Here is a 12,926-nt window from a genome sequence, read left to right as displayed (position 1 = left end):
CTAAGAAAAATAAACTATACTGTCTTGTAGTAAACTTTATAGTTTAAGAAGAGGAACAACTCTGCTCTTTTTTTTAGAACAAAATACAAACTGCAACTGTTATAAAAAAGTGGATGTTTTATTCTTAAAAACAAATCCCACACCCCTACAAGTTATATAGCAAGCTTATATATTATACAGTCGTTATCTAGAACAGAAAGTTCAGAAATATATAATTGTTATCCATGATTTATGGTAATCTTCCTCAATCTGGATTCCCTTGTCATCTCTACTTCTGAATACCAAGTTACCAGTTCATTGAAAATTCTGGGAGTTGAAGTCTGGAGGATACTGAGATAAGGAAAGGTTGATTTAGGGTGAAAATATTTGGAAAGACCAGATGTTTTGATATTTGTGAACCAATTCCATGTAAGACTATTATTTGGAAGTCTGAGCAAATATTTTATACTTCGGTGAATTGTCAAATGACATAGCTGTTTAAGGCTTTTTTTAAAAATGAAATTCTGATTTTGTACTTCATATACCTAGATATGAAAATCACCAATGTTATAAAAGACTACTAATTTTCTGGCTTTTATATTATTTTTTCTCACCTCATACAGAATAGTTCAATTCCCAAATGATGGGTGAGGATTAGGATAAGCAGGTAAGAGCAGATAGTAAAATATTTTTGTGTGAAAAATATTTGACCGGATTATGAATTTTGTTGCTATAATTTTAGTAGTTATGAAAGTATTTCTGTCATACATGGCAGTTTATCTCAGGAGGTGATGCATTTACTCAAACTATACCTTGTATTGAGAGGACTCATGAAGACTATCCTTTGTAAAAAATGTATTTGGATGCCAGCCTTACTCTCTATAAAATTTAGCCTGGTCAAGGCTTCAGACCTGCCATCCAAATACCAGTATTTTTCCTTTCTTGAATTGCAAATAAAACACAACTGTTAATATACAAGATAAACAAATCATATCACGGTGTATAGTGTGTGTAGTGGGTCTATACACTTATCCACTGTGTAGATTTGAATCCTATGTGTAACTTTAAAAATAGAAGTTATTTTCTCAGGAAGAGTTTAAGATTGAGGCACATAATTTATTTTTAATAAAACTTGAAGTTTTCCGGTCTGAAAAGTTCCACAGAGGCATTTTAAAGACTTGGTAGTTGAAACCTAGTGCCTAAAGTTTAGAGGACTTTTCTTCATTAGCGTGTAGAGCATTCCTAGTTCATGCAAGATCTCCTCTGTTAACATCAGTATGTGGAGGATCACACTGAAATGGTCTACCATTTGGCTCCTTCCAGGTACACCACCGTTCCTGGGGCCCTAGATCTGAGACATGATGTTCACAGGTGCAGGGTCATCTTTTACATCCTGGAACCTCCTGGGGAAGCAGGTCATCAATTATTTTGTTCTGATAAATATTTCCTGGTGATGAGCTTCAGGTGATTTTTGGTCTCCCACCGCTTCAGGCAGGCCTGGCTAGGAATCTTCACTGGCACATTCTGTTGATAGAACATTGATCAAAGCTGAGAATGATCAGAAAATGTCAAATCTAGATTTATGTGCGAAGTCAGCTGCTGCTCAAATTGCATGATATATACTATGACATGAGGGCCACAGCAAGTGGACATTGTTCCAATACTGACCTCCTCTTCACTTTCTTCATCCAGCTTTGGTTTTCGGTTTTTGACTAGATCTCGCTGCAGAATATCAAACTTGGATTTGAACCAGTGATGAGCTTCTTCTAGGTTAGCAGAGATCTAAGGCAGGGAAAGGATATCAGAAATGAAATACTGCGTATTGATTATAAAAAAAGGAGTGGCATTTTCCTAGGCCTTCACATCAGTAATTGATAATATATGATAAAGTATTGGAATACTGATAAGTTCCTAAACTTTAAATCAAATCATAAAATTAGCTCTTTCTTCAGTAATGAGAATAAAATAGAAGAATAGAATTCTTTATTGGCCAAGTATGATTGGACACACAAGGAATTTGTCTTTGGTGCATATGCTCTCAGTGTACATAAAAAAAAGATATATTCATCACGTATCATAAGGTACAACACTTAATGTTAGTCGTAGGATACAAACAAGCAATCAAATCATACTAGGAAACAATATAAATTGTAAGGATACAAGCAACATTGTTACAGTCAGAGGTGGGTTGCTCCCGGTTTGACCCGGATCACCATACCGGTAGTAGCGGCAGCGAGAGGCTCTGCCCAGATGCTTCTGCACATGTGCAGAAGTGGCGCAAACGTGCGTAGGAGAGCGCCTGAACCGAGAGTAAAAAAATTAGCAACCCACCTCTGCATACAGTCATAAGTGGGAGGAGATAGGTGATAGGAACGATGAGAAGAGTAATAATAATGAAGACTTAGTAAATAGTTTGACAGTGTGAGAAGTTAATGAGAAATTCAGAAATGCCAAGCCAGTTTTATTCTGATCTGCAAAACTAATCCCTTTCCAAGCATATTAATTTCAGCAAAATGGCAACTCTGCCCTGGGTTTCCCCCCCCCCCCCCCTTTTGTCTCTGCATCTACCTGTTGAGACTCAATGCTGGCTTCTTTTAGTTTCTCTTCAGTAGCTGCCTTGCATTTCTTGAGCTCTTTAATGGTGTCTTCCAAAGTCTAAAGGAGCAAAAAACAAATCAAAACCCCAAGCAAAATAATACAATTATTCATTCTTCTACAATAATTTCAATATGATTTAAGATTAATGCTAACAGATTTTACTTTCCATCAAGTAAAAGGACAGAAAAAGAGCATTAGACATGTCACTAGCTGTCACTAAAAATATTAAGATACTCAGTTGAAGTAAAATATGAGCTCAAAAGAGGCTTACTCGGCATTCTTCTTCAAGCTGTTTCCGCTTTTTCCTTTCATCTTCAAGCTGATTTTCCATCCCTTGCTGATTTTTGGCCAGTTGCTGCATCTCACTTTGTAGGCTTGTTAGTTCGGTGGCAAATTGTTTAATACTATGGGACTAGAAAAAAGAAGAATCAGATTCTGTGATCAAATCAAGCATTTTAGTTTAGTCAATTCTTAACTTGCTATAGAAAGTTGGTACTACCTGCTCGTAGTTTTTCTTCTGGTATAAATCCTTCAGTTCTTCCATTTGCCTCAATTCCATTTCAATCTCCTGAAAGTATTTCACAACAATGAGAGGAAAGCATCCAGGAATCTACTGTGTCACCTATACTAAACGATAGTCTCTGCTCTCTCCCGCAGACACCAAAACTTCAAAGAACTCATTCTGTTTTCAGGCTGCTGCTTAAAACAAGCAGGCAGTTATTTCAATTTTACAATGACTGCTCCATAGTGAAGAACGCAGTAGTAAAAATTCAGAAAATAAAAGACTGCTCCAGGGCTGTCTTCTAGAATGTCCTCAGAAATAAATAAATTTAAAAAGTAGCAGATAGATATGGAGGAAGAAAACCACATTACTTTGCATTGGCCCCACCATAACTAGGAATATCAAGACCTTTTCTGTAGTATAAGGGGCCTTAATAGCGGCATAGCTTGGAACCTTTCCCACTAGCCCTCCTTCCAATGTGAGATGCTAGATACTAAAGGCCCAGAATTTTCTTGATACCGCTGGAGGCCCCAAGCACATTTCCTCATTGCCACTTGCTCCTATTTACCACTTCACCTAAAGTATTTAAAACAAGCAGAAATTCTGAAAAGAAATCCATGATAGGAATCTCAAAAATACAGTGACTTGAAACCAGTTTGTAAACTAGGCTCAGACTATTGGGAAGGCTCCTCCTTTTCAGGAAATTAGAGAGAGGCTGCAAATATTGTTGTGATCCCGATCAGGCTTGCCCAGAGAAAGTAGAAACATCAAATCCAGGCTTTGCTCTTCACTTTGCCTGAATCAGCTGCCAGCAATCAGTTGTAGTACCAACAACAATAGAAAGCTGCTATTAAAATTTAGCTATTAAAACTAAGCAGTATATGAATTTCTTGCCCCATCCACCCTAACTCTAATGAAATTTGCTTATGATAAACGGGCCACACATATTCATTTATCCTTTCTGGCTACCACAGTACTGACAGGTTTCCCACATTCTGCAGGAAACTATGATTGGCTTTATTAATCTAAATCCTCTGGAGAGAAAATGCACACTTAGATTTAAAACAAAACTTAAGTTTTGTCTCAGCACCACTAAAGAACTAGGCATTTCACAAGTAGAGAGATTTTGCATCCAGACAACATTCTATTGTTTTCTCTAAAACACGGGTGTGAATTTGTGGAGTCACGTTGCTATCACGTGACGTTTTGTGACTTTTTTTTCTTTTGCGGAGATGGGGTGGGCAAAGCCTGCTCTAAAACTTCCATTTTAACTTTACCTATGATGTCCCACTGATAACAGCTGCAGCAAAAGTAGATGCAGACCATACAAAAAACTATTTTCAAAGAAGGCAAAGGAAACCAAATCCATCAACTTACCTTGATTTTTTCTGCATTGTGTGTATTGTTGGTCTTGGAGTTGAAGTACTGGGTGATTAGTATTTTCTGCTTTTTTACCTTCTCCTTCTGATTTGTCAATGCGGCTTCCAGGTCTGTCACTTTTGCCCGCAGTTCTTTGTTGCAGCGTAGTATTTCGCTAGACTTAGAGCAGGCCTCTTCAAGAGCTTTTTTAACCTATCGGGTAGAGACAGAGACAATTCATATTCACCTGAAAAAATTGCAGAAGATAAAGGCCATGTCTGAATTCTTCCTTTGTCCCTTCACTCTAAAAGTTTCCTACTTGGAGAATAATTTTTGTCCGGCTTCTATTTAGTGATATAAAGCTTTTCTGAAGTATTAGGAATCACTGCTCAAATCTTAGTCTCTTTCTGTTAGAGATATTGGATCTATCACTCACAACTGGCATGCAGAAGATTTTGAAGCAGTCTATGGTCTCTCCTTACTATAGACTGGGTGACATAAACCAGGCTTAACTGCATCTTCTTAAGTTATTTAATACCACTGATATGAATCCCAAAGGAAGCATGTTATAGGTAGCGCTTGAGTTAGGATCATTTGTTCAGCAACTGTTCAGAATTACGACAGCACTGAAGGAACCTATGACCATTCCCAAAGTTCAGGTTGCCAAGTTCAGAACCCAGGTGGCCAAGCATCTGACAATCACATGATTGCCATTTACAACCTTCCCTACTGGCTGCTGAAGGGTGTCACTGGGGAAGCTGGCAGGGAAGGTCATGAGTCACTAAGGTACACGGCCTTTCTTCACTTGCCTGCACTGCAACCACCTTACCTCCTGCAATTGCACCTACCCTGTGGCCTGTTTCTACCACACCAAGCATCCCCCAGCTCGCCCATAGACTGTGCCAGGCCTCCCCACTCCCATGACATGCCCATGCTCCCTACCTGGGACTCCCTCTGCTTTCCACTTAATGACCTGTCCAACTGTAATGACTGGGGCTGCCTGAGCTTAGTCAGCGCTAAGTGATGGGGTCATATGACATTGTATTTTATGACTGTATTACTCAGGGATGGTAATCCTGGTCTCAATTATTGCCGCAACTCAGGGACTATTGCAACTAGCATGCAATGAAGACATAGGACCATTATTTTATTTTTTATTGGAGTAGAATCTATCAAGAACTCACTTCAGAGCCCTTCCCTTTCCTCACCTCGGCTGATTCTTTTTGGGCTGATTTCTTTGCTACTTCTCGTTCAGTCTGAAACTGTTTCTTCAGGGTCTCCAGGCGATCCGCATAGAACTTTGTCTCCCGCTTGGTTTCTTCAAGGAGCTGGTCCCTTTGAGGAGGGAAAAGGAATTCTTACAGGACATCAGTCCCATCTCTTCTGGTTTGAAAATACAGTTCTCAAATAGACAAAAGAGCTTATTCCAAAATGTACATGAGATTTTCTCTTCTTTTCATATTTTTTTTTTGTCAATCCCTCAAAGGCAAAGGATGGCCTCTTGCAGCTCTTTGCCAGCAAAAGCAGGGTGCGGGGGCCTCACGCCGCTCCCTGCGCCCCGTTTTGGCTGGCAAAATGTTGCAGGCGTTTGTCCTGGCCGAAAATGTGGCGCTGCAGGAGCCGTCCGTCCTGTCTCCCCGCCAGCCAGCCCGCAGAGGATTACAATGCTGATCTGGCCCTCGAAGAAATTCAGTTTGACACCCCTGACCTAGAGGTTCTTTAAGGCAGCAGGAAATGCATATATAAGTAAACAAAACCTGACCTGCATTGCATTAATTGCTGGCATTCTGCTTCTTTGCTTTCCAGCTCATCTTGAACAAGAGAGAGTTTGCTTTCCAAGGCACAATTGGTCTGCAGCGTTTGCTCTAAATTTTGGATCAGTTTCTTCTTGTCCAGTTTGGAGGTTTCCAGGGATTTACGAAGTGAGTTCATCTTTCATAGTATGGAAGAAAGCATATGGTGACAAAAATTGTGTGTAATGCAGCCAATTACTAAAAAGCCAGTGTGCCCAAAGATGCTTCACTTGGCATTTGCCAGGCTTCCTGCACCAACTATATTTCATTTATCTAAATGCTTCATGCAGGCCATAACTGCATTTGCTCTGGCAACCATTTTGTGAACGGGCATGTCCCTCCCAACAGTCAGTTTGCAAAATGCCAGGCTAGAAAGTAGAAGACTATGACTTCAAGTCCCACCTTAGCCGTGAAAGGCAACTGGGTGATTTTGGGCCAATCACTCGCTCGCAGCCCAACTCACCTCACAGGGTTCTTGTTGCTAGCTAATTAAGGTATGTAGGAAGCACACCACAATAGTAGTGGGGGATTTTAACTACCCTGACATCAACTGGGAAACAAACTTTGCACCAAGTGGAAGATCCAACAGGTTCCTAACAAACCTAGCAGACAACTTTGTTTCCCAAAAAGTAGAGAAGGGAACAAGGGGATCAGCCATATTGGACTTAATTCTCACTAACAGAGAGGAAATGATAGAAGGTGTTGAAGCCACAGGAACCCTGGGGGCAAGTGATCATGCGATATTGGAATTCAACATTATGCAAACACAAGTAGTAGAACAAAGTGAAACTCGAGTCTTGGACTTTAAGAGAGCTAATTTCAATAAACTTAGAGAGAGCTTGGGAAAAATTCCATGGATGAGAATCCTCAAGGAGAAAACAACTCAAGAAGCTTGGGGATTTTGAAAAATGAGATTACAAAAGCCCAGTCTAGCACAATACCAATGAAGAAGAAAAATAACAGCTCCCAAAAGAAACCAGCATGGCTGCATATAAAGAACTCTCTGACAAAATGAAAGACAAAAAAGATAAGTATAAAAAGTGGAAATGGGGGGACATAACTAAGGCAGAATATCGGCAAATAGCCCGAGCATGTAAAGATGAAGTGAGGAAAGCTAAGGCTCACAATGAAGAAAGGCTTGCCACAAAAGTAAAAAATAACAAAAAAAGCTGCTTCCAACATATTAAAAACAAGAAAAAAGTTAAGGAAACAATTGGTCCATTGCTGGGAGAAAGTGGCAAGAAAGTGACAAGCAACAGGGAGAAAGCAGAACTATTTAACTCATGTTTTGCACCTGTCTTTACACAAAGGGATAAAACAGTCCAACCTATCAAAAACAGCACCACAAAATCAGATTAAGAACACAAGTTGAAATAGGGAAGAAAATGATAAGTGAGCACCTGTCTACCCTAGACGAGTTCAAATCACCAGGACTGGATGGATTACACCCCAGGGTTCTGAAGGAACTGGCAGACGAGATCTCAGAATCACTGAACTATATCTTTCAGAGATCCTGGAGCACAGAAGAACTACCAGAGGACTGGAAAAGAGCTGATGTGGTTCCCAACTTCAAAAAAGGGAAAAAACAGATCCAGGAAACGACAGACCTATCAGCCTGACCTCAATACCAGGAAAGATTCTGGAAAAGATAATCAAGCAACGAATTAGCGAACACCTAGAAGCAAACAAAGTAATAGCCAAAAGCCAACATGGGTTTGTCAAAAACAGATCATGCCAGACTAATCTTATTGCATTCTTTGTTAATGTGACAAAATTAATGGACCAGAGGAATGCCATCGATATAGTTTACTTGGACTTCAATAAGGCTTTTGATAAGGTAGACCATAACCTACTACTAGATAAAGTAGAAGAATGTGGGTTAGACAGCATCACCACCAGATGGATTTGTAACTGGCTGACCAACCGCACTCAACGTGTAGTCCTCAATGGAACTGCATCTACATGGAGTGGAGTACCCCAAAGCTCTGTTTTGGGCCTAGTACTCTTCAACATCTTCAATGATTTCGATGAGGGAATAAATGGGGAACTCATCAAATTTGCAGATGACACCAAGCTGGCAGGAATAGCCAACACTCCAGAAGATAGGCTGAAGATACAGAAGGATCTTGACAAACTTGAACATTGGGCACTATCTAATAAAATGAAATTCATTTGTCTGAAATTCAATGGTGAAAAGAGTAAGGTTTTATTTATTTTATTATTTATTATTATTTATTATTCATATTTATAGACCGCCCCCTCTCCCGAAAGGGACTACATTTAGGCAACAAAAACGAAATGCACAGGTACAGTATAGGTGGTACCTTGCTCAACAGTAGTAACTGTGAGAGGGATCTTGGAGTCCTAGTGGACAACCATTTAAATATGAGCCAGCAGTGTGCAGCAGCTGCCAAAAAAGCCAACACAGTTCTAGGCTGCATCAACAGAGGGATAGAATCAAGATCACGTGAAGTGTTAATACCACTTTATAATGCCTTGGTAAGGCCACACTTGGAATACTGCATTCAGTTTTGGTCACCATGATGTAGAAAAGATGTGGAGACTCTAGAAAGAGTGCAGAGAAGAGCAACAAAGATGATTAGGGGACTGGAGACTAAAACATATGAAGAACGGTTGCAGGAACTGGGTATGTCTAGTTTAATGAAAAGAAGGACTAGGGGAGACATGATAGCAGTGTTCCAATATCTCAGCGGTTGCTACAAAGAAGAGGGAGTCAAACTATTCTCCAAGGCACCTGAGGGTAGAACAAGAAGCAATGGGTGGAAACTAATCAAGGAGAGAAGCAACTTAGAACTGAGGAGAAATTTCCTGACAGTTAGAACAATTAATCAGTGGAACAGCTTGCCTCCAGAAGTTGTGAATGCCCCAACACTGGAAGTCTTTAAGAAGATGTTGGATAGCCATTTGTCTGAAACGGTATAGGGTTTCCTACCTAGGCAGGGGGTTGGACTAGAAGACCTCCAAGGTCCCTTCCAACTCTACTATTGTATTGCATTGTATTGTATTATCCCTAAAAAATAAGAGTAGTCCAGGGATATTGGCAATGAGAGGTCAAAAAAGTCAAGATGATGGCTGCAGCGGTGTGATCAAGGTTCTGCCTGTTTTTTATGTGCCTAGGCAGGGGGTTGGACTAGAAGACCTCCAAGGTCCCTTCCAACTCTGCTATTGTATTGTATTGTAGGGAAAATAGGAGGAGGAAGGTGTGCTGGATATGTTCTCTACCTTGAGTTATTTGGAAAAATAATAAAGGATTTATATAATTCTGCAATTCCCCTCCCCCCCAAAAAACAAAAAGGCCTAGGAACGTCTTTATTACAATTAGTGTCAACCACTTACCCTGCTATCAACCTCACATTATAAATGGCAACACAAAGAGTAAGCACAGCTAAAAGAGCCTTCCATTTCAACCAAATTATATCAACACTTCATCAACAGAGAATGTCATTTCTGTTACCATCAATGCCCCAAATCCCAGCTTGAATAGACTGTCTATTTAGTCAATGGAATTTGCTTTGCTTTTTACCTTCCGACAGAAACTCAAGACCCACCTGTTCCAATTAGCTGGCCTGGCCCATTTATAGTCCCATTGTATACCTCCATTTTATCCCGGGATAGTTTTTTAGGGGTAGTTTTTAATGCATTTTTTAAATTTTAAATTTGAACTTTAACTATTATTGTACAGTAAATTATATGTTACCTCCTCCAGCCACATCTATATCTATTTCTATATTTATATTTATGTATATTTATTGTGTTTTTAATATGACTGTACACCGCCCCGAGTCCCTTCTGGGAGAGGGCGCGGTTTAGAACTCAAATAAAAGTTAAAGTTAAAGTTAAAAGTACCTTCACATTGCGCTGGGCGTCCAAAGCTAGCTTGTTCTGATATTCTTCGAGCTCTTCTTCCAGCGTCTGAATTCTTTGCTCGTTCTGAGTCCTACATATGAGAATAGAAGTAGCCCAAAGAATAGGTATACTGAGAGAATGTGCTTGTTGTCCCGTCCAGTCCCGCGTCGCCAAAATCTCAAATATTACTTAGTACTTCAGAAGATTTTTTTTAACAAGCTCATATTTGCTGAAATAGAGTATCTTGAAACATTTAACAAATCCTATATTGTATATTTGACTTTTTTTCAAGGTGGACATTAATGGTACTCTACCACACATATAAAACCATTCAGTTGGCCATACTGAGCAATATACAAAGGGGAAGGATGGCAAGCTCATTTACCTCTCTTTCTTCAAGCCAGCAATATCTGAATCTTTATGCTCCAATTCAATCTGTACTTTTTCCAGAGCTGCCTGCATCTTGTTATGAGAAGCCAACACATTTTGTAGAATTGTGGTCATTTTGATGTTGTCTTCCTTCGATTCTTCCAGCTTGTGTTGTAGATTTGCCAGCTGTAAAAAAAACAATATGGCAGGCAATGAGCAGTTGATCTAACAACTATTTTGCATGTCCCGGGCATAGACCAGGGGCAGAGTACCCATTTTTACAAGCAAATGGTCCTAATTGAAGAATATCAGACAATGTGCTCTGTAAGCATCTCATCCTTTGAAAAACTGTAGCTGCCACACAGAATGGACAAGGCTAGAAAATAAACTTTTTCACTTGTTGTGAAAAGCAACTTTCTGGGTTCACCAAGCTCCATCTTTATCTTGAGCTCTGAAAAAGGTGCCATGTGTTCAGTGCAGAATAAATCATTATCATGTATGAAATGCCTCTCCTGCAACCTTAAGAGTGCTTGAAATGTGCTGGAGAAGTGATGCAGCTTTGTAAAACAGATTGTTACCATTATTTCTAGGTTATTGATGGGGGGGGGGTGGATTCTGATTTATCTAAGATTGTGTGTGTGGAACAAATTCATTTTAGGAACAAAGGAAACTGCCCAATATTAAATCAAGTCAATGGTCCATCTACTTAAGTATTAGCAATTGCTGATAGTATTTTCTAGTTCTAGTTGGAGAGTGAACAAAGGCATGCCATGGATTAAATCTAGCCACAATGTATAGGTTCTAGCCCTGAATTATCAATTCCACTTTTCAACAGTTCTCTGTGGTCTTTCAGAGAACTAAATGACATCCAACAAAGCTGTACCAGCTAGGTTCAAAATCAGTTTCTCCTCAGAACATGGGGATTTCACTTACTGATGGCAGATTTATTTATTTATTATTTTATAAGTGAAATTAGTAGATGAAAATAAGAGGCAATATAACAGATAACTCTCATCTAGACAGAAAAATCAAGGAAAAAAAATCTTGACATTTAGGGTAAGATGAAAGGATTCCAGTAAACCTCATCCTGAATCTCACAAATGAGATTCTATCATTTTTCACTGGAATGGGGGGGGGGGGGGGGGGGGGATGGGATCATATTCAGGATCATAGTCATAGCAAGAATATGGCCCGAGAATCAATCAAATTTAGATGCTATGGTGTGACAAATGAAGGAGTAGACACAACCACTTTGTTCACAAATCTATTCATCCAGATGGCCTAGTGCACTGTTCTTAATCAGAGGACAGGAATTTCATTTCAACCTTGAGCTATAAATATTCTCCTATAAGAAATGATCTATGATGCTGCTGCAGGTTATTCCAACATTTCAACTGACTTGAGAAAAAACAAACACCATGGATCAATTTTGATTTTGGAATAAAACTCAAGTCATTTTGAACTGTTGCAACGAACTTTGTATTGAGATTTGTGATTGCTGTTTCTAATCAACCTTAGTCATATCTTTTGGCTAAGGCTGGGCTGAGTGACAGAGAGATGGCCAACCCAGAAGAGGAGAGATCATCCCAGGCAAATCCCAGAGGAACTTCCAGCTATTGTTCTTAAAGATTCATTATGTGAAATTTTATATAGGTAGGTAGTAATGAGGCCATGAAAGGGCCACTAATACATTGTAAGACTGTTGTCAGAGTTTGGGTGTGGTATTTGAGTGCACTCTCAACATAATATGCCAAAATAGAATGAAATTTGGTAAATATAGCCAACGGTATATATTCAATATGATGTGAAATAATTAATATTACTACTTATGGATAACTAATTAAATTAAATGTTTACTATATAAAATTAAATTTGAGGATATGTTGTTAATAATAAAACAGAATAATAGATGGAAATGATATGTTAAATTTGATCAATTTGGAGAAGCAAATAATGACATTGTTTATATATTAAGAATAAATTAAAATTAAGCAGGAAAATATGGAATGAAAATAAGATGACTGAAATGTAAAATGAAAATATGATGTAAAATGAACTATGCATAATAGAAGATGTAAAGGGGGAAAAACCTGGACAATACTTTGTTTAGAAAAGAAGTTAAAATATGTAACAAAAAGTTTAAAAAACTTTGTTTAAAAAAAACATATGTCAAAATAGTACCTTCAAAATGTTAGTGGCTAATTATCCATTTGGCTCTGACATCACAATGGACCGAAGATCTTAGGCTAGGTGATTAAGATTTAGCTTCTAACCATGTTTTTGAGCCTGCGGTTAACTTTTAAAAATACTTAGAATATATCTTGCTTGAAGACTGTCGGTAAATTTTGTTCATTGTCTAGTGCAATGATGGCAAATCTTTTTTGGTTGCCATGCCAAAAGCGAGGGGAGCACAGGGGTGTGTGCATCGGCATGCCATACCCATAATGCTATGTGGACTA

The 12,926-nt window shown here is 39.0% G+C and overlaps 1 protein-coding gene across 4 annotated transcripts in view; it reads right to left on the bottom strand.

Moving 5' to 3' along the window:
* Window positions 1-97: 97 nt before the first annotated feature.
* CCDC150 (coiled-coil domain containing 150) overlaps window positions 98-12,926 on the bottom strand; it is a 44,175-nt gene continuing 31,346 nt past the window's right edge. For all 4 annotated transcript variants that reach the window (XM_081934435.1, XM_081934434.1, XM_081934433.1 and 1 more), the window contains exons 18-27: window positions 10,484-10,653; window positions 10,099-10,189; window positions 6,201-6,370; window positions 5,647-5,773; window positions 4,457-4,651; window positions 3,077-3,145; window positions 2,849-2,989; window positions 2,548-2,634; window positions 1,648-1,761; window positions 98-1,503 (exon numbers count right to left, since the gene is read on the bottom strand). In XM_081934435.1, the coding sequence (XP_081790561.1) occupies window positions 1,399-1,503; window positions 1,648-1,761; window positions 2,548-2,634; window positions 2,849-2,989; window positions 3,077-3,145; window positions 4,457-4,651; window positions 5,647-5,773; window positions 6,201-6,370; window positions 10,099-10,189; window positions 10,484-10,653 (1,269 nt within the window). In that variant the 3' untranslated portion in view covers window positions 98-1,398. The remainder of the gene's footprint in view (window positions 1,504-1,647; window positions 1,762-2,547; window positions 2,635-2,848; window positions 2,990-3,076; window positions 3,146-4,456; window positions 4,652-5,646; window positions 5,774-6,200; window positions 6,371-10,098; window positions 10,190-10,483; window positions 10,654-12,926) is intronic.

This window comes from Natrix helvetica, assembly GCF_964273705.1.
Source record: "Natrix helvetica genome assembly, chromosome: 1".
Taxonomy (NCBI): Eukaryota; Metazoa; Chordata; class Lepidosauria; order Squamata; family Natricidae; genus Natrix; species Natrix helvetica.
The sequence above is the reverse complement of the archived record's forward strand: the minus strand, read 5'-3'. Positions and strand labels throughout refer to the sequence as shown.